General features: G+C 40.4%; 2 protein-coding genes across 3 annotated transcripts in view; one reads left to right on the top strand and one right to left on the bottom strand.

Annotated features, from left to right (window-relative positions):
• The first annotated feature begins 14,470 nt into the window (after nucleotides 1-14,470).
• sp5l (Sp5 transcription factor-like) lies at nucleotides 14,471-17,011 on the top strand. Its single transcript, XM_034086925.1, has 2 exons — nucleotides 14,471-14,821; nucleotides 15,211-17,011. The coding sequence occupies exons 1-2, from the start codon at nucleotides 14,768-14,770 to the stop codon at nucleotides 16,246-16,248; spliced, it is 1,092 nt and encodes a 363-aa protein (XP_033942816.1). The 5' UTR covers nucleotides 14,471-14,767; the 3' UTR covers nucleotides 16,249-17,011.
• A 936-nt stretch (nucleotides 17,012-17,947) lies between these two features.
• arhgef25a (Rho guanine nucleotide exchange factor (GEF) 25a) overlaps nucleotides 17,948-22,242 on the bottom strand; it is a 35,153-nt gene continuing 30,858 nt past the window's right edge. The window contains exons 14-16 of one of the 2 annotated variants that reach the window (XM_034086914.2): nucleotides 21,869-22,098; nucleotides 21,117-21,251; nucleotides 17,948-19,885 (exon numbers count right to left, since the gene is read on the bottom strand). In XM_034086914.2, the coding sequence (XP_033942805.1) occupies nucleotides 19,760-19,885; nucleotides 21,117-21,251; nucleotides 21,869-22,098 (491 nt within the window). In that variant the 3' untranslated portion in view covers nucleotides 17,948-19,759. The remainder of the gene's footprint in view (nucleotides 19,886-21,116; nucleotides 21,252-21,868; nucleotides 22,099-22,242) is intronic. The other variant, XM_034086915.2, reaches the window with a different exon arrangement.

Genomic DNA, 22,242 nt, shown 5'->3' with positions numbered 1-22,242 from the left:
CAGAATGGAGCACCATTGTCCTGGCTGTTATCTGATGGCCCCAGACAAAGCCACGAGCCTGGGGGACCGACCCCCCCCCAACCCAACCTGCTTAGGCTCTCCAGATTTGTAATTTATGTTTTCCATAAAACATGTCAATAGTTAAGAAAGGAGCCCCGCTAACACTGATAGATGCATTAAAGTACTACACATTTAAAGCAAATCCATAGTACAGACAGACCACACAGACATGATCAGAATATTTATTAAATATTGATTAGTGCTGTGGCAGAACCTGATCCAAACTAGTTGAGCCAAATGTAGGTAGATTTGACTGACAAGGCCTGTAGACTGATGAACTAACTGAATGTGACTTATTGAGCAGGAACACATAGGTAACATATCAGTGAGTGTTTTGAGTTTTACTTTTAAGAATGGAAGCACAAATCATTCTGCTTTGATGACATGTCAAGTCAAGTCATGCATCATGAGAGACAACAGGCTTGATGACAATGACAAGGCAAACATGGATCACATAAAAAGAAGAAAGAGATGAAACAGCTGGAAGTCAAATACATACTGTTTAAGTGTGAAGATCCTGTATGACCTGGACAGATTCAGCCTTAATTGCAGGACAAACAAAGGAGACGTATGTTTCGCTGCAGGCGGTTGGCAAGAAAGTCCAACATACTCGACAGTATCACCAGTTTGAGGTAGGGGTTTCAGCTCTATCACATGAAACAAAACCTTCATCTGCTCGTCTTGATGCGGTCTGTCCCGAGAGGTTAATTATGACAGGATCGTCTCGTTCACACATTTACTTTGACAGATGTTTTGTGTAAATAATTGATGAGTGGGACCACCAAACACACTGTCAGTGTTACCCAGTGATAAGTAATGCTTAAAGGGCACCTTTCTCCATTCTTTAAGTCTTAAATGCATTCATTTAATTAAATGTCACTATTATAATCTGCAGTTTCCTTTCAAGCAAAGATATTTTGTAAAATGTATTAAAGCAGATTTCTTTAAACATATATCTTACTCAACATGTTTTCATGTTTTCATGTTTTCATACTCTGCAAGCAAACTGCAGGGAGTCCAATGTGAACACTGGAAATGCAGGAGCTGCTGGTTTTATGATTTTCTCCAGCACCTGCTTGACTAAAGGACTTATTGCCGTAGGCCCTACAATTTGAATAGGAGCAATAATGTTTTAGGGTAGCTTTATAATTCAAGACATTTCTTTAGAAACACACAGGAAATGCTGCTGAGACGTTTTGTATCAGTCTGAAGTACTCACATTTTAATTAAGACCTGTGTCATTTCTTTGTTTTATCCATCTGTATAGCACAACATTACTAATTCAACTTAATCACATGACAACCTTCAATAGCAATACCATGCTCTCTTAAACCATTGAATTGCATAGGAAAATCGACCCCTCAAAAATAAGGCAGAAACATCAATTACTTTATCAAGATCACACTGTAAAATATTACCATGATTTCACAAGATTTAGCTGTAATATTTTACAATAAATTACTGTTTTACCACTTTACAGTCTTTACCTGTAATGTTCATAACACTGTAATTTAGAATTTCACAGTGAAATAAATACAGGCACAGTTAATTACTGTGAATGTACAGGATAAATGATTACCAGGATTTCACAACATGTTACTGTATATTTCATAGTAAAATACTGTATTCAGACCATCCTCTGTGATAACACAACAAATTAAGTGATTTTCTTGCTTTTATCGCTCTTGCTTGGCTTTAAATACTAATTTATTTCTTTGGTGCAGGTTTTACTTAAATTGAAAGGGGCACCGCTGCATGTGCCTTAAAATAAATGAGGCAACATAGACATGTAAAATTGAAATTGTTGTCTTGGCTTAGTGTTTTCACTTTCAGGTGCATTTTGCATTAATCCTGAGACGGACTCGAAAGCCAAAAAGAGGCATGGCAATTTAAACCCCCATGTCAGCACATTCTTCAGATTTTTTTTTACTTTGAGTGGATGTCTGTGTAGACATGTGTTAAGTGCTCCCCTCCTTGTTTTCTGTCTCCCTGGCTCCGCCTCTGCCCAGGTGCACCTGGTCTGCCCCTGGCTCCGCCTCTGCCCAGGTGTTCCAAATTCCACTCAGCTTCTATATATAAAGAGAAGCTGGAGGAGAAGGATGTCTCACCTATCCTAACGCCGGAGACACTGTCCTTAGAATACCTCTTTGCCATTCTGAGCTGCAGGCCATATTTTTGCAGATGTGTTTATGTTTAGCCTGGAGGACCTGGTAGTCCAGTTTTCGTGGCTTTATTTTGTTTCCCATAGGGTTTATATTTTATTTTCGGTTAGGGGGGGGGGAAGCTCTGGGTCCGTGGTGTGGCTAGTTCGGGTTCCCTCCTTCTGTTTGTTCCTTTTGGCCAGTCCTCCAGACCTCTTTTTGTTTCCCGTTTCGCTTGTGTGAGCAAACGGCTGGTTATCAATAAATGCTCGTTACCAAGTACCGGTTATTGCGTGTATTCTTTCATGTTGCGGGTCTCAGCACAAGCCACTACCGCGGAGTAGAGGTTGGGGCCGTAACAACATTTCCAGCACTGTGAAATGTACTTTGCACTTCAATGGAGTAATAACAAGTTAAAATGGGCATTTTCTTTGTTTTTCTTTGTTGATTGAGCTGATTGAATTGTGTAGTTATGGTACAATCCCAGTCAAATTTACAATATATTATCGTATTATTTAGATGTGTATATTTAGAGTAAATTACTGGCTACTGTGTTGCATTACTTCTACAGTAATAGTGTGAACATACAGGTAATTACTGTAATTTATGTACAGCAAGGTACCATAATACCACAGCTCTGTACTGCTATATCACAGTAATTCCATGGGCATGGCAACTGTAAAGTCACAGTATTTAGTTGTACTTTTATTCTAATTTACTGTAAAATATATACAGTAAATTACTGTGAAATATTTACAGTCAATTACTGTGAAATATTTACAGTCAATTACTGTGAAATCCATGCAACTAGTAGCCAGTAATTTACTGTAATTTTACAGCCAAACATTTTACAGTGCAGTTGGTTGGCTAGATCAGTGATTCTCAAACTTTTTTCAATAATGTACCCCCTTTGAAAACAAAATGCAGCCAAGTACCCCCTGATCAGCGCAAACACAATTTGTTAGGGAAGAAATGCCTATTTAAAGAGGTACAGTACAGCACTGCACCATGTGCGTCTGATTTATTAAAACAACAACATTGTAACTGAGAAACACTTAAATGCTACATTTCAAATGTTTACAATCCATCACTAAATTCATGGCAAACCAGTTTTAACATCATGCAATAACACTAAGATGACATTAGTTGCATTGAACTGATCTTTTTAATAAGTTGTACTTACAATTTAGTGAGAAACATGGGCTTGTGCTTCACTGAGGATCTTTGTCATGCTGACAGGGAAGCAAACTGCAGTTATTACACTTCGTGTTTTGAAATATGTGTAACTCCGTTAATATAAAACCCACACTGCTCAAACTTCGTTACTTTTTTTTTTTTTTTCATTAACATAAAAGAAATCTCACCTACCCCCTGCAGTACTCCAATGTACCTCTAGGGGTCCGCGTACCCCCATTTGAGAACCACTGGGCTAGACGTACCTATTTTGTCAACCAAATGAGGTAGTTCCATGTGACTTTGTATGACAAACCATGTTATAATCCTAATAATCAGCTTTGTCAATCTCCATGGTTTGTTATATTCCTTACAAGAAAACACATTTCCAGACTTTCAGTGTGTTGATTATGATTTATATCATGTAGAGATGTTTAAAGGGCAAACACATGCCTGCTGTTCATGGTACTGTCAACCACTTTTTACACACACTTATAAAGTGTCAGGCAACATGTAGAAATGTTCTATTTAGCAACCACTACATTGCTACATTTTGCAATAATGCACAAGACAGAAACATTTAGAAACAGAACGAATGCTGATATTTGGGGAGAGCAGTAACAATATGGTAGCAGTGTCCTCTTGTGGAGTGAGGTGGTAAAGCAAATACACCATTGTTTTCTCTTCCACATCTTAAACCAGCTTTGTCTCATTTAGCAGGTTTTTTTTTTTGCTCTGCCATTTTATTTTTCTGTTTGCCCCACGCACACACAGAGGCAAGGGGGTTTCCTATAGAGACACCATTGTGTGTGCTGTATCAAAGGGAGATTTGTTAAAGGAGCTTTGGTGCCGTGATATCGCCCACATCAGTCAGGGCTGCCCGTGCAGATGCCTGTGACCGGGGGGTTTGGGGGGGCTGAACTGAACTCTCTACCTGATCAAATTTCATCCTGACCTCACAGGAGAGACTGTAACAGCAGAGGGGAAACAATGAGAGCCAGCAAGGGCCACATTTAAGCTGACTTTGAGGAATAACTAATAGATCAACCCCCTTCTTACAATCTGTAAATTGGGTGTAAATATTTGCTGTCTGAAGAGATATAATCCAGTAACTGTAAATCTTTAGTGTCTGTATCAAATGTTTTGCCTCCTCAAAAGCCCTCTCTAGTGGAGAGGCAATGAACTGTGTGCTACGAGTGTGGTGTAATAGAGTTAGAATTGATAGAAGAATATTACTGAGGAAAAAAGATAAAATCATCCTAATATTTTGATGTTATTGATTCGTTTCAAATCAAAATGACACACGCTAAGTGAATAAATTATTGAGTTACACTGACAGCAAAGAGATGTCAATCCGACATGTCTATCTGTCCCAATGTTACATATTGAATACATATTATCACAGTAATATAATGTGGGAAACTCATGGAAATTATGTCAGAAGTAACAGAACCACAAAATGCTAGTATTTGTCGGGATGGATTTTTGAGCATCATAGACAATCGTTTTTAAAGTGACTGCTTGTTAGGAATGTTGTGGATTTTTATAACAGAATCTAAAAAAGTATTAATGGGAAAATGTTTAAAAGTGCTATGTATTAAGAGTAAATAATATCAATTTGGTTCAAGTGACCATCAATACATAAATACCTGGTCGAAAAATATATGAACCAGCATATTGTAATGCATTTATAGCACTTAGTTGCATTTATTTATTCTTTACAAAAGTAAAGCCAATATTTTATTCTACTTCCTCAGCCTTAATTAATTTGTATTTCAGAGAAATACCAGTGGCATGAGATCTTAAATAAATCTGTCAAATTAATTGAGGGAAAGGAGGTAATCCAAACCATTTTCAAAGCGTGCTTTGGAGTGCAGTCCAAGAACACATAACCCTCTTTTACCTGCGCAATCAGAAAGCACAGGACTCAGACATTAAAGTCCTGATGTACAAGTAAATATATTAGATGAGAAAACGGAAGCTCATAAAACAACTGAAGAACACTAACTCAAACTGATTCCTCCATCTAGATCTCCCCTACTTTTTCCTCTCTTCTTTTTTGAAGATCAAGCAATGGCAAAAAGTTGAATAATTCTGCTTCTTTGATCTACACACAAGTGAGAGTTCATTTACATTTTTGATTTTTTTTTTCCCCTCCTTTCTGAAAGAGTGCCAGCATCAAGATTTACCTTGGTGTGCAAATGTGCTGGAATAGGTTAAAAGGAAATCTCGCTGCTCTCTCAAAGCACAAGTGCAGATGTTATGAAGTTAATTAAAAATTTAGCAATTCGTTTCTCCCGTCCCAATTTAGGCTGCATCAAATAGAAGAAAACAGACGGGAAAATGACTTATGAGAGAAGTCCATGCAGTCTGTCTTCTCACACGCACGTCAACAAGGAGGAACACTTCTGTAATGTAAAATTCAGGATGAAACACCTTTGCAATTTTTCAGACAGGAGGTATCATTAATAACTATATTCAATCCTGTGAATGTGTATTGAACTCACATCAAATGTTAACTCATGATTATAATCTATAATGAAACTCCCTTATTTCTTTATCTCCAAATCTGTAAGAGTATGATGTTACTGAAGACTCAGAGTCCAGTCAGTTATCTTCTAGTTTTCCAAAGACATTTCACTCAGCCTGCCTCATTTAGAAGATAACAGCCATAAACACATGTTAAAGCCTCCCCCCAATCCACCAATCTTCCCTACAAGTAACCGGTTTTATCCATGTTTATGTTTATTTATTTTAATTTTGTAAAATTGCATCAGTATGTTGACATAGGCTTCGTATCTTCTACTAACTCTTCGATCTCCTCCCAAAATAATAGTGCCATCCACAGAAAGGATGTCAAGTCTCAAGGTGCTGCACACCCCTCTCCACTCCCCCTGTGTGGATGCGGCTCCAGGAGGGGAGCAGAGGGAGGTGGGGGGGGTAGCTTCTACGCAGGTGTTGCAGCTGCATTCGTACATAATTCCTTTCTGTGCGAGCAGTGCTCAGCGTTAGCCTCTCTGTGCTGCTTCCCCCCAGTGGGACCCCTCCTCCACTGAGTGATATTACAAGCGGCAGCCGTGCGCCTCTGATCTACATGCGCTGGGCTCCCTCCTGGTCCTGGGTGAATAGCGCTTGACTTGTTCAATTTGTTTAGAAGCCGCGTTCGACGCTTTGAAGCCACACATTTTAGCATAAATCATAACCTGTCTCCTTGCTCACAACTGCTTTGAAATGCAACATCTGCTTTTGAATCCCCTGCTTTACAATTAGTTAGGCAACATCAATAGATTGACTCCCTATCATTTTTCTTGATAATGAACTGCTTTGTACACGTGCAAGGGCATTAGTGGGGGGCACATTTGATTTTTTTCAAGGCCAAGGTCCTGAGACAGATCTGTCCTCATCGCCCTCACCACGCCGCTGCGGTGTGAAGTTCCTCTGCTCAGCTTGTCCTGACTACAACCAGACACACGTGTTCAATTGGGTTACCCTCCATGGTAACCTACTTAGGAAGTGTCATGGTTGTGGGGCATGTTACCGGGCCATGTTGTTTACTCTTTCATCACACTCTTCAGGTTCCCTGTTTGTTGGTTTGTTTTGCAAAGCACAGCCTTCTGTTCAGCTGTGGGAAAAGTGCGGAATCAAAGTCCCGGAGAGCAGCCCAACGTTGACACTGATAAGCTTGGCCTGTCACTATCCGTTTGTCTGAATGACATTGATGTTCAGGTTGGATCTCTGGAGGAAGAAGCACAAGCAGAACCCAGGTGCATATGCTACTGCTGCTGTGTGCCGAAGGAAGAAAAGTCTAGCAAGTTTGCTTATTGAAGTTTGTACAGTTCAAAAGTGAATGTATTGAATGAAAGGGAGTACACACAATGTTAGCGGTAGTAGTAGTTGCTCAATATACTGAACCAAAGTGGAAACTCACAAGAAAACGAATCCATCAGTCAGAGACCTCTCATCAGCTGCATTAAGAATTCTTTTTGCAGGTTCAAGGGGAAAATAACAATCCCAAAGATTTTATTTTCAAAGGCAGGTATTTGATCAGTAGTCATCAATTAAATTTACTGAGGTGCAAATTACACCACAAGGATTAGATGAAAGAGCCTCTGTGTCATTTCCTCCCCTCCTCCTCAAAGCTTGGCTTGGTTTGCGGTACACACAAACAGCAGGCTGATCCCTGGCATGGTGGTGACAGGGTGACACTTCCCCTCACATTACGCAGGCTGAGCTGACTGAGGGGCTTAACAGATAGTGGCATCACAGGCGTACATTTACAAATAAATCTACTGCTCTGGCTGTGCGGCACTCCTCTGCTCATGTAGCCCCTTGTACCTCCGCTCTGCATTTCAGATTTCAGCTGGATCCTTGCCATAAGTCACCAGTTACCATACCGACATCCCTCTTCCCAGATGGCATTTTGGGGGCTTCCTGGGTAATATTTATGAAATGGGGTCCATGACTTTGAAGGTATGTTCTTAACCCAAAAGGCCTTCTGCACAGACATCAATTACACAATAATCTTCTTGTGAGGTTAAAGAAGGTTAACATGTTCATGAAGCAGAGCATTAGTGACTATCCATTCTTTTTGATAACTCCTGTGATTTTTCCCCTGTTTGCTTCTGGAGTCAGTCCCCCCACTGAGTACAGCAGTGGAGATCAGACAGCATTATCAAATGTGACAGGTGCTCACATCTCCCACAACCACAAACAAAGCAATAAGATCAATTGGCAGGGGTCTCTGGATGCTACAATACCCACATTGATTTGGTGGCTGTTGATGATATTGTCAAGTGTTACAGCTAATTATTTACCTCTGTTCATCTTTGTCTAAACGCGTTAGGAAACACTTCATGATTGATAAGCCCATTGTTTCTTTTGTCTCTGCGTTTGCTTTTTTATTATTCATTTTATGTGGCATTGTACAGACAGGCAATTGTAGGGAATTCATCTTTTTAGGGAATCTACACAACAAACCCTATGAATAAACAATTATTTTTTCCTGGTAAATTAGTTATCATTAATTTTAAATGTTGTGTTGGGATATGTATTAACATAAACGTATTGTGCTCAGAAAAGGTGCGACAGTGGATACTTTAGGCACCAACAGGAAATTCACAGAGGATGACAGACGACTGACAGACACACTGCCAGTGTCTTTTATTAAACAGCCATCAGAAGCAAACATGTATATGGTATAAGTAAATATGAACATACAACTAAACAGGACAACAAAGTTAGGCAAGATAAATAGCAACGTGTCATATGTAAACAACAACTATACAAACATACGTATCTATATGTAGATTACATTGTTGTCTACATATGATGCTGGAACCAGCAGCAAAATAGCTTAGTTTAGCTTCGCTTCGTTTAGTTTAGCTTAGTTTAGCTTAGCTTAGCTCTTCTTGGCTTAATATAATGACTGGAAATTGGTGGTAAGCTAGCATGGGTCTGTGGGAAGGTAACAAAGTCCACCTACCATAATGTGTACGGCTCACAAACTTATATAGAAATACAGTCTCACGGCATTTCGTGTTATAGTCACAAAATTAATCTATTAATTCGTGTTCACCAACAACGATTTTAAAAGCAATGTAAATAATAACAAATTAGAAGGAAAAACAGATAAAAAAAAATACAGATTTCAGTATTCTGACACAGAACGATTTTAGAAGCAATGTATTTATATTGGTAGTATGTTTCGTGCCTGCACCAAATAATAACAAATTAGAAGGAAAAAAAGATGACAAAAAAATACAGATTTCAGTATTCGGAGGCTCTGAGCTCCATTTCCTTTCCTCGCGGACGGCAAAAAAACTCCGACATTATACAATTTAAAATAAAAGGGATAGGGTTAGGCTTAGGGTAAGATATTGAGTAAGAAAATGTTTTTATGAACCACACAGCTTCTGGTATTCCAAGACCCGACCGGACAAAAAGACGTGGTGCAGGCACGAAACACACTACCAATAGAAATACATTGCTTTTAAAATCGTTCTGTGTGACACGAAATCAATAGATTAAATTAATTTCGTGACTATAACATGAAATGCCGTGAGACTGGGTTATATAGTGATTGTTCTTGAGGGTCTGGTCATAACAATACTCTTATATTTCTTCATAGTAACTTGCCATAAACTGACGGTTCTTTTCTTTTTGTTTATTTATATTTTTTGTGAAGATGTTTCTATCGTTTTTACAATAGCTTTTTCACGTTATTTCCATTCTTTATGCTAACTGGCTGCTGCCTCCATCTTCATAATGCTCTGTAACAGTGTGCTGTAAACCACACTTGAAGCTTTACCAGTAGCAGTGTCACGTAATATCTCCTGATTGACTACACGTCTTTTCATGCTACAAGTGTCTCTTTCAGATCAAAAGCCATATTTTATAGGCCGAAACCTTCAAAGCATGTCATTTCCTGTAGAGATGATGAAATGATTATGAAGCACTGTGAAAGTGACATTTGGCAGATGGACTGTATTCATCTTTATCACTGCAGAGTTCCTGTACTACTTTCCTTTGATAAAACATGAACCACATCCTCTGCCTAGAATTTGAGACTGTGACAAGTGTTTTAGCACTGATATATAAGTGAAGTGAATGAAACTTGAGTCGATTAGACTGACAAAAGTTACTGTCAGTTTTGTGTTTTCATTTTGTGAGACAAAGCTGCCAGGCAATTCAACATTTTGTAAAATATGTTGCATGTTTAAACGTATTGACTTAACTTGGGCTGCCTTTGTAATGATTTTAGTACACTTCTTTATAAGTGTAAAGGAAATATCAGCTCATGTTATACAACAATGCCACAAAGGTGAAAAAGGAAGGAATTTCTTCAATCCATTTCTTTTATATGTACTTCCCAAAGCCCCTACATCTTCCCTGGATCTCTCCCTCTCTCTTTCTCCCCTTTCGTCTTTCGTCTCTGGGAGTATGGGTGCATGTCAAGTGATTGTTGAATTGAAATATTGATGTGGAGTATCAAAGCGTGGCGTAGCACTCCTGTGTTTCCAGAACTAACCACGAAGCGCTTTGATCAGATACTCCTGTGATCTGACTTCTGAAGTTGTTAAGAGTGCTGGAAAACAAAATGCAAACAAACTTCAAGTGCTCTTGGTATTGATAAAAGTTTTCTTTGACAAGTGGGGATGTGTGCTGTCTGCCCAAGACTGGAGATTTGGGGTTTTTTGTACATGCTAATGGACAAGAGATGAGGGAATTATTGTAGTTTGCTACTTCTCACAAGCCTACAGATGTAAACTGTGATGCAGAGTGGGAATCAAAACTAAATCCTGCTGTGATACCACGGCATGAGAAGTAATGAAAACATATTGCAATTCTGAGATTTGTGATTTAATTTTTGTTATTTTTTTAATTATGCATGTTAGGATTTGTTTGCAGCAGAAAAAAGCTAAAAATAAATATAGAGTGATAACAGCTTAAGATATCCCGTTGAGATATGTTTAAATATATTATTTAATTAATTATTAATTGATGTTTAAAGTATTTTCCTGAGATTGAAATACTCTCCAAATATAGAAATACATATATTCATACTAAATAACTGAATGATTTGAATGAACTGATGTATTCCTTCAGAATGTATGCATTTTTGCATAACCTGCATTTACCTTTGTGGCAGAAGAAGAAGTTGTTATCAGTTTATCCATCTCCTTCTTCAAATTAAATAAACATGTGTATTTAAGATGAGTTTTAGTAAAAAAGTATGGATTGCCAGACATGAAACAGTCCTCAACAATAGTTCACAGATGGAGGAGGACTTGATCTGCTCAGATGACGAAGCACAACAGAAGAAATAACATGATGTGACTGATGTGAAAAGTTTCCACATTGCATCCTGATCGATGTGATTTCTCCAAGGCACTACTTACTGAGGAGGCGCATTAGATTTAGTAAACCTTATCAATGTGCCTAATTGTGAGCATCAATGTCTCTTTAGTATCTCTCTGCCCCCTCCCTTTGAAACACTAACACACACATTTCTAACTCAATAGGAAACAGGAAAGAGACTCCTGAATGAGCTATCAGATTGTTGCATTGTAAAGTCCAGCTGTTGGTGCTGCTGCTCATCCCAATGAAACTGAGTGTCATGGTAATTACGGCCCATCTTGTCCTGTCTTGGATTTGAATGGTTAAAGAGTGAAGCACTTCAGTTAGAAGCAGGCTTTTCATGCTGTCTGTCTCATCCATTAGGCTGCATTTGTCACATGAGGGCAATTGAGTCAGCACGGTGCTGTAAAATTGGCTTTTTGACATGGCCACCAGTACAAAAGCCGCTTTCCTCTGCGGCTGCCCTTTTCGAGTGCAGATGGTCAAGACAGCTGGGACAATTTAGTGATCTGAGGCTTTTAAACTGCCCCCCAGGCATGATAAAAACAGCTTGAGCAGCCACTCGCATATTCTACGTTCTGAGCTTAAGAGTAAGATTATGTTTGCAACAAAAACAGCACCATTTGTTTTTTGTTGTGGGCAAAATGACTTAAAACTCAGGTGATTTCAGATCATTAAACTCCCTGAAAAAACACTGTTGAGCTATATGTGCTCTTTTTTCTTGAGCTACTTTTCTGTTTAGTAATAGGTGCATAAAAGTGTCTGCATCGCCTTGTTGGGATGTAGCCTGTGTTGGTTTTTTAAGTTGAATTTTCTGGTAGCCACCCAGTCAGAGCAGCCTGCAGTGTATGACGGAGGGAGCGGGCCTGATTAGCGGCAATCTCACCAGCTGTTTAATGAACACAGGGACCTCTTTCTCTGGAAATGAGTTTTCCCTTGAAAACTGTGCAAGCCGTATCCAGGTCTATTTAAATGAGGTAACATGGGGAAGGTAAGCACCACCACATGAGCATTGTTTTCACAGTTCAAAGTGAGGAGAGAGTACTTTGCACTTCAAAGCCACTCATCTGGGAGGCAGTACATTGGGGGTGGGGTGGTGTGGGGGAGAGGGGACAGGAAATAAGAATCAGGGTAATTAACAACTTCTGCTCCGTAATAAACCAGAGACACAGCAAACCTCTGCTTCCAAGATACACTCCTATTTTCATGTCCTCCGCTCTTTCTTTACTACGGGTTTCTTTCATCCTAAATGTTCACTTTCATTTGGAATTAGACTATTTTCCGCAATGCTGTTGGAGTTACATCACATGTATTAATATTTGCATAAGGAATTTGTTTCAAACTAAATCATGTTATTGATTTATTATTTTAAATGCATGTGTTTTATATGTTTGTTTTTTTATTCCTACATTTCGAGCCAGAGCTATTAGGAAACACTTTGAAATTATAATTAATTAAGATACATCTTTCCTATTGCTTTTTCTAAATCTAATATAATTGCATATGCTTTAACACTCTGTAAATATTTTTTAGAGTCTTCATTTTCATTTCTTCTTTCCATAACAGTTTTTTAGATTTGCTCAATTTTGTTACTATATGAAGGAAAAAAAAGTGTGTGATTTTAGCACGCTGCAGCTGAAGTCTGCACGTCAATAAGAGCATGGGCTAATATTTTGTTTTAAAATGAGCTGTCTCTCTGTCAAGGACATCATTTAAAATGCATCCTGTCGTATCTGCTTTCACACTAATAACTTTAAAAAGTCCTGAACCAAATACAGTTTACTGACCATCTTCAATACCTTTAATTCTTTGTAACTGTCAAGTAAAAATTACTAACACATTGAATACAAACACCTTTACGTTTGTGCCCAAACTGAGAAAAAAATGTTTTAAGTTAATGTATTTCTAATTCTAACTGGCTCCTCCTTAAGGAATGTTTATTTAAGGATCACAGACTGTGAAACAGGGAGCAGTGTGTAAGTGAGGAACCAGGAATTTACATGAGAAGCAGGTTCCCAGCCTGGATTTAAACTCTTAACATTGTAATGGTGAACAGACTTACAGAATGAGATTAAGCCTCAATCTGCATTTAATGGAGAAGATCTGAAGCGGCCTCTACTTGAACTCTGAAATGTGAGAATGTCACACAGGGCAGCCTATTTGACATGTCACCCACTGGTGAGAACTCAGAGGCTTTGATTGAGTTTTATCAGTTAGCTTTGTGAGGGAAAATACTGTCACTGTGTTCATGGTGTGTGAGCCTTACGCCTGCGAGGCCGGGAACTGCCTGCCGACAAACAAAAAGTGTCTTATGTGACATCTGGAGAAAATACCAAACAATGGAGTAAACTGCTGTCAATGTAAATATTAATTGTTTTCCAAAACAGTTCCTAATCATCTATTAAATTACTGTTAACATCACCTAAGCAAAAAGATGCATTAACTCAAACTCACATTGTAAAATGTTCAATTTTACCATATCTAAAGTGCAAGTGTGAATCTATGGTTACAGGAAATTAAGTAAAAATATGAACACTTGTTTTGCCATTTGTCTATCCTTTGTTGCATGACGTTATGCAAGATGTGAGGATACAAAGGGAAAAGTACTTTTCCCCCTCCTGTAAGTATGAATGTATTGTTCCCATACCTCTGTTTGTTTGCCTAGATATGATGTTGACTGTAGATTGCCAACGTTTTCAAACAAAACTGCATCACTGGTTGTTGCCAAAAATATAAAATCCATGTATCTACTATCTTTACTTGAATTCCCACAGTGGATTTGAAGCTGCATGTAAAAACTCCCATAGTGGGAAATATTTGACTACGTTGGCTATTTTAATCTTAGAGTTTATCACAGTCTCAGCATATTGTGGTTCTAAATGTAGAAAATGAAAGTTGCTGAAACACTAAACAATTTGAAATGTTTTTTCAAAATCATGCATGCACCTTTTCTTTATTTAAAGAAGTGGAAAATACCATGGGATGTCCGGAGAAGTTCAAACTCTCAATTTAGATATCACAGGAAACCTCTTATCATGCTTTCTTTTTTCAGAACAATTGGAGGAGGAGTCAACACTTGAGGTCAGCATTTGGTTGAAATTGAGTGAAATGATGAGTAGCCCACCCCTTCACCTAACAATCCCCCCCTCCTTCCACCCTCACATCTTCCCTCTATTGACTCGCTCTCCTGCATCATACTGGAGACCCCGTTGAGAGGATCTTTTCACTCTATAAAGAGAAGATGCAGCTCAGGCGCTTTTGAGATGATCGCAAGGATTTACTGCGCGCCTCTCTGCCTCTAACTTCAGACCTCTCTGCTCCAACAGCAGATTGTCTGGACTGCTCGCACACTAACAACAATTACCTGGCGGACTGAGGGACATTTCAGTGACGCGGGATATTTCAGTCTACTTTCCCAAGGAGTCATCCGAGAGCATCTTTTCTTCTCTTCTGCACCCGAGCTGTAGTTGAGACTTTTTGCTTCGTGCCTCTCGGCGCAGTTTGTGTTGCAGGTGCGTGGAGGAGCGCGAGGACAGATGGCTGCGCTCGCGATACAAAGGACTGACAACTTTTTGCACACCTTCTTACAGGTTTGTTGTTTAATCATATCTTTGACGCCTTCTATTGTTTGATTTAGTGGTGGTGATAGTCACCGCTCGGCAACTTGTGTGTATTGAAATAATATGCTTCACAAGATGTGTGAAGATGTAAGCTTATCATAGTGGTTGAATTGAAAATTGAAAAATCGGAGTTCCAGAAAAGACAGAAAAACCCAATTAAGAACACAACAAATTAAGCAGCCGGGTTATTTAAAAGTTTAAAATATATCTTTCTTTCAAACTTTTTTGCTCAGATATAGTGCCAATATCCTATGATAGTGTAATAAAATTAGGTCATATTATTTTAAATGAATGAAGATTTAATACTTGGACTTGTCTTCAGTGTGGCTGATGATGTATTTTTGTGTATCACCAAACAGGACAGGACGCCCAGCTCCTCCCCAGAGGGAGCCCCCAACGCCCTGTCCTTCCTGGCCACCACCTGTAGCCAGGCCTGGCAGGTGGGGGGTGCGATGGGCTCAGAAGGTTCCCAGTTCCCCTACGAGAGCACCGTCAGCTCCACAGCGGGGATGTTCCAGCTCTGGAGCAACGAAATGGCGCCCAGCTCAGCCCTCAGCACACACCAGATGACCTTCACGGTGCCCAAGGTGCAGTTTCCTGGACACATGCAGCCTAGTCTGGGTCACCATCATCATCACCCCCATCATCACCACCACCATGAGCTGCCTCTCACCCCTCCGGCTGAACCACCTTCTTCTTACTCCTTTGAACTCTCCCCCGTCAAAGTGCTGTCCTCACAGTCGCAGACCACCGGCTCCTATTACCCTCAGCACAACAGTGTGGCACAAAACTTCCCCAGCTTCCTCCAGAACTCCTCGGCCCGGCATCACCTGCCTGGAGGCCATATGGACGAAGGGCAGCAATGGTGGAGCCTACCTCAAACCAACGCCACCCCCTCCAACCATCACTTCTCTCTGGGCAGACAGCTGGTTTTGGGCCACCAGCCACAGATAGCTGCTCTTCTCCAAGGCACCTCCAAGGGCCTCCTGAGCTCCACACGCCGCTGCCGCCGCTGCAAATGCCCCAACTGCCAGGCAAATGGAGGGGGGTTAGAGTTTGGAAAGAAGAGACTGCACATCTGCCACATCCCAGAGTGTGGCAAAGTGTACAAGAAGACCTCTCACCTCAAGGCACATCTGCGCTGGCACGCCGGGGAGAGGCCCTTCATCTGTAACTGGCTCTTCTGCGGGAAAAGCTTCACCCGTTCAGACGAGCTACAGCGGCACCTCCGCACACACACCGGGGAGAAGCGCTTTGGGTGCCAGCAGTGCGGCAAGAGGTTCATGAGGAGTGACCACCTCTCCAAACATGTGAAGACCCACCAGACCAGGAAGAGCCGGTCTGCGCAGCCTTCACAGAGCACGGACCCGCTGCTCACCAATATCAAGAGAGAGTAATCCATCATTCCACAATAATAATCAACTATGAACAGACTGCGTTACACTTACTGCCATAGGTTTGCACTAGAGGGTGAGCATCAAGCTCCCCGAACATCTTCTGTTGTTGAAGCCCTACTTTTGACTTCAAGTAGTACCGTGAAAATATATTTAGAGACCATCTTTAAAAAGGTTATCATGTTCTTTTTGAGGCAAAGCAGCTTTAAAGATTAATTGAAGTTCTTTTTCAGTGATATTTCAAGAGTTGTGCTGAATTTTGTCTACTTCAAAATGTCACAAAAAACTATTTCTCCTGAAACAAGAAAGGTATTGTGCCTTAAATAAATAATACTTGTTTCAATTTGAACTGATAGGAAAACGGAAAAATCTTAAACATTAATTTTGTAAATATTTTGTGAAGGATGTGCCAGACATAAGCGAGTTCCACAAGGTTTACCTTCATATGTCCATATTATCATGTTCAAAATAAATGTATGCCTTACAGCAGAAGGTTGCTGAATAGAAAACTATAATTTCGGCTCTTGAGGACAGGTTTAAAATGGAAAGAGCTTCTGTTGCTGTTAATTAGATTTGTTTTCTCCAAAACAAACCCTAATTTGTCAGCTTCAAGGTAGGATCTTTTTTGAAATGTAAGTCTTTGATCTACAGATTTCTGTGAAGTACCACGGCTTCAGATAAGCAAACATTTTAAATGTTTCAATTCTTTGTAAATTATGTATAAATATCATGAACAATTTTATTATGGTTATGGCCGCATGTACATTTTAATAAACATTGTCTTTTCTGAAACGTACACTGTTTCCAATTATGTTATTGTCTTACCTTTAAATACAGTATCTGTGACTGACAGTGAACGTTTTTTACCCTCTTAGCTCATTCAGTAAACGTGTGATTTTCCGATGCCCCGGAGCTCCTAAAGATCTAACATTTTATTTAAATGATAATCTGATGGCATTCAGAATACAAATGCTGCCTTTGTTCTGTTGGTGTGAAGGAAGAAGCTCCTAAAGAAGCCCTAACATGGTGGGCTGTTCAAAGATTCTCACACCTCAAAGTAAATACTCGATCCATTGATGGGGCTGTTTGTGTCGCCTGCTGCAATCAAGTTCACAGTCATGTGGCTTTTAATGAGTGTTTTCTTTCTCTCAATGGAGAAGATTGAGTCAACAGATGCAACAGAGGGCACTGGAGAGGAATTCCCTGTGAATGGGACCCCTGTTGCTGAGACCCCCTCAGTGGTGACAGGAACTCCCTTTGATTTTGCACCCTTGTGAAAGTTAATACCCCTTCCCCCCCTCCTCCATATATCACAGCCGTGTTACGATCGGCCTTGCTTTACTGCCCAGAAAGGGGCTTTATTCAGAGGCCAGCCAACCAGATGTCTGCTCATCCAGGGGTTTCTTCTCTTTGTTTTTAATCCTGTTTGAACTTTCTGCAAGGGGGATGCTACAGCAAGCAAAATGCATTGCCTTTGTCTTCGTCAGAGGTTCCCAAAGGCAGAGTCAAAGGACCATGGCCTATATGGCTAATAAAACTACTTTAGTTGCACTTTTAGTTAAATGAATACAAAATAAAAACATATTGAGTATGTGTCATTACCTCAGAATATAAAAATCCACAGCCACACAAAGATATGTCTCTGTGGGAAATAAAAGCAGTTATTTTAGAGAGAAACATAAACACCACACCCATTTTCATAAAGACTTTTTATTTGATATGATACAACAGTCAGTCAAACATGATGGCATTCACAAACCCTCTCCTGGTGTTGGTGTCTTTCTGGTTCTCCGTAATGGTTTTGCTTTGTAATAAAGAAAAACTGCCTGATCAGTCATTCCCATGAAACAGACAGTTTACATTAACTTCAGATGTATTTTGTGAGATGGTTCCACTCATATCTCACCGTTCAGTTCATTCTATGTAGTTTATTACTGGGTTTTGGACGGATCATTGAGCAGCTTTTGCTTGATTGTGAGCACTGAAACATGAGGCCTCTTGATCTTTGGTGCAGCTGTATGATCTAACTTAAGTGGAAGTGAAAGCCTTGTGGGGACCTCTACTGGCCACAGAGAAGAACGTTTATATAGTGACTAAATAGCCTCATTCATTTACTTGCTTCCCTCTGTGTGATTTAGGCGTTACGATCCAGATAGTAACACATACATCTATGATTGATTTGTAAGAGTACAGGCAAACTGAACTATAAGTAAGAGCATGAAATACTTGAGTGGCGAGCTACTGTTTTTTGGCACTGTTGTCTGAGGAAGAGCATGCAGATCCACCAGCATCACTCTGTTTATCCAGCAACATCTTATCCTTCATTTTAACCAGCTGACACGGTAACAGTTCTTGGCATACCAGGGTCTTTCTTCATCTTACAAGTGGAAATGTATGATTTCCTTTATGGTATCTGTATAGTATTTAGTCCATGAGGGCAAAAAGCTGAACAGAGATTATAGAAATGGTGCACAGCCTTGACATGACAACAGTGGACTAATAAAACAATTCATATAAGTTTAAACCAATGCACTTTTAAGGGTGTTTTCCCCCAAAATCACAGGTTCTCTGCCTAGAACGAAAGATCTGTGTAAAGCAGCATTGTGTCAGTCAATCACAACAGAGATGTTTCATGCAGCACTTTGGGTCAGCACAGCAGTCCCTTTGAATGCACCTACTGTATCTCGCAACTCCTCAGGAGTTGCCCAAAGAGAGAAAAAGTATTCTGAAGTGACGTCATTCCCACAGAGAACCTCTAGGGGGCCCACTCACGCCTTTTTTGTCCAGATCAAACGAGGGCCGGTCAAACAGAATAAGAGAGCACCCAGGAGCTCTCAGCTATGTAGCAAGACAGAAACTTCTTCACTTTCAGATGAAATTCCACTGGCGTGTTCAGATCAAGTGTTCTGCCTTTCCTATACAACACAAACAGCAGTTGTCAGCAGGGGAATGACTAAATGTAGTAATGTGGCTGTACTTGTCTATACAATGGGGCATCAGAAAAAAAACATGTTTATGAAGGATATTTACCAAAGATACCATAGGAGCTACTGCCACTCCTTGCACACTTTCATGCTTACAAACACATCCACCCATTGTTGCATTAACAAACATTCAGGCACACATGTAACTCCAGTGACCGCCCCAAATAGGAATGGATATTTCTTCATCAAACAAATTCTCCTTGCCCTTTGAAAGAGAGAAGATATTCAATCTCTCAAAAAGGTAGAAAGCACAAATTGTCATACCAGTATCACTGGGTAGTGGGTACTGTCCATGGACACTCAAAAGTGGCCAAGGCTGCCCATTAAATGGCTCCCTAAAAAAGTAATTTCATAGTTTCAGCCAATAATTCCGTCATATGTTCCCTCAGGTTCCTTCAGTATCCTCCATAAGTTATGACTGAACCAGGTAAGGGTCCAGCCTGGCATTAACAGTGGAGAAGTATTCGTGTCTCCTCAGTTGTGGCGTTAGCTGCTGTCCTCCTGCCCCAGGAGACAGAGAGCCTGAGAGTTCATAGGTCGTCCTCAGCAAGCTGAGCCAGGTTGCTGGGGCGACGTCCGGCCGAGGGGCCCGACAGTGGAGCCTGGCTCCCAGCATCAGCAGGCGACCCCCTCCGGCAGCCCTCTCCTGCTCTCTGCTGGGGATAGAGGGAACATTCATCACAACGTACTTCCATGCACATATTCACTCATAATACTGTAGGTTCACTTTTATACCAAACAAGAAACTTAATTTAACGCAATTTTCCAATTAAACCTGCAGTCTGAAAATGCATTGGCCCAGGTCCGTCCTTTCATCCCAGCACAAGTGAGAAATCATTCTCTGGCTTTGATAGGCATCTCTCTCTGACTTCCTCGTCTGGCTCAGCTAGCTTCCTGTTTATTATGTATTATGAGCCTATCCAGCCTGAGTAAACAGCGAGAAGTATGGAGAACAACAACTAATGGGCTGTCAACACTGAGGACATCAGCCCAGTGATGACAGAGGGAGACGTCACTAATGGTAATGTAAAGCCCAACAACAGGATGCTGCCATTATTGACTGGCCAGATGGTTAAAACTACAGAGTAAAGGCAGACAGGCGTGAAATGGAACCTTGTTGTATTTTGTGTAAAACAGAGATGTGGTAATTTCCCGTCTTTGTATTCAACTAACTGAAACCAGCACAGCTAAAAGTTAATCAGTTTCCTTCAGAACTTTCCAGATATTTATCGATTCCATTTTCATCCAATAGGGGGATAAATAAATGGGGCGAAGCCTGCGAGCTAGTTCAGGCAGTCAACTCGAGCACTTATGCTGCATTCATACATAACGCCCCTTGCTTATTGCTTGCTGCTGCTATTGCTGCAGCTACTTCCACACTTCCATGCTTCCACATCGCTGCTGCTTGCCTGCCCCACCACCACCCCAGCTTCCACCTGTAGGCTCTGGGGTTAGTTATTTAATCATCACTCATCGTGCTATGTATATCTGTGGAGTGATGAGGCCCGAGCCTAGACGCCAAACTCAACTATATGCTGCTTCTAATAAACATGTTAAAGAAACACATGAGTTGTCTGACTTTGAACTCTTCTTATGCTTCAAAAAACCCTTCACTGTATTTGTGTCTTAATAAATGGTTAACATGTATTTTGTCTTTCATCTTTTAATTACCCTAATGAGCACAGTGGAAAGATGGTAAGATGTTGTACAACAGCCCATTATTCCCTATGTGGTTAACTTCCTGTTTTGTCATTAATCATCCCACTGCTGGTGTTGAATAATGACTGCGATACAAGCCAGGAGCACCCAGTTTACCTATGTAAATAATTACAGTTGAAAGGATATCGTATTCACAGCTTAGTCTCTATATGCATGTGTATACACTACCTGTGCACTTTGTGTGGTGGGTGTGTACATCCCATTTGACACAGCTTGACAGTTTGGCTGGTCAGTGAAGCCCAGTTGGACATGTGACAGAGAAACAGTGGTGGAGTCAGCAGGGCACGGCTGGACCAGGGTGGGCTGCAGAGGCAAACAACAGGTAAGTCACTCAGCAACACTGTAGTAGTGCATGCACACAATATCATTTGTTATTTTAATTATCCCATGTGTGACAGTACAGCCGCCAGTCAAAAAAGCTTAAAGGTCTCCAATCATGCAAAATGCACTTTTGTATGTCTTTTATACATAAACATGTGTGCCCGGTGTGTCAAAAAACAAAACCCTCAGTTTTTTCCTCCATACCCATGTATATATATATATATTTATATATATATATATATATATCTCTATATATATATATCTCTCTCTATATATATATTTATTTTAATTTTTTAGAGCTACGGACCCAGAATCAGCACTTAACAGGGCTGAAATAGAGGGGTATGAGGCATGGCTAGAATGGGTGATCTGTTTGGTATTTTGAGAAAAACACTTCATAGACATGTTTTCTATATATTTGTATATATCTGAGACCTATAATATATTTTTAAAATAGTATAATAGGAGACCTTTAAGAGATAACGGGCCTGGCTGTGTCTCAGGTGTCTCATAAATAGAAATACTGTGTTTGAGTGAGCAGACGCAGCAGAACATTGTCACAGTACAGGGCACAGAAGGAGACAGCTAAAGAAACCTACTTCCCGCAGTGCGTAGGTCTCGATGGGTCCTTGGTTCTGGCCTTGGCTGGGCAGGTAGAGTGTGGGCAGGGAGGTGTTGTGAGAGTGAAGGGATGGCAGCTTATGGCGGTCAATGGAGGCGGAGGAATGGGGCCGCAGGGCGCTGGCAGCAGACAGCAGGGGCCTCATGCTGCGGCCCAGGCTATTAGACTTGCTCTCTCGTCGCTGGTACTCAATGGGTGACTGTAAGGCTGAAGGACACACACAGAAACATAGACAGTGCTTATAATAATAATAAATTAGATTTGTATAGTGCTTTTCCCAGTGCTCAAAGACGCTTTACATAAAATCAGAAACAAAAACAGTAACAAAAAACAAACAATGATCTGTACCTG

Source organism: Pseudochaenichthys georgianus, chromosome 7, assembly GCF_902827115.2.
Source record: "Pseudochaenichthys georgianus chromosome 7, fPseGeo1.2, whole genome shotgun sequence".
NCBI classification, from domain to species: Eukaryota; Metazoa; Chordata; class Actinopteri; order Perciformes; family Channichthyidae; genus Pseudochaenichthys; species Pseudochaenichthys georgianus.
This window is presented reverse-complemented; position numbering and strand designations above follow the sequence as displayed.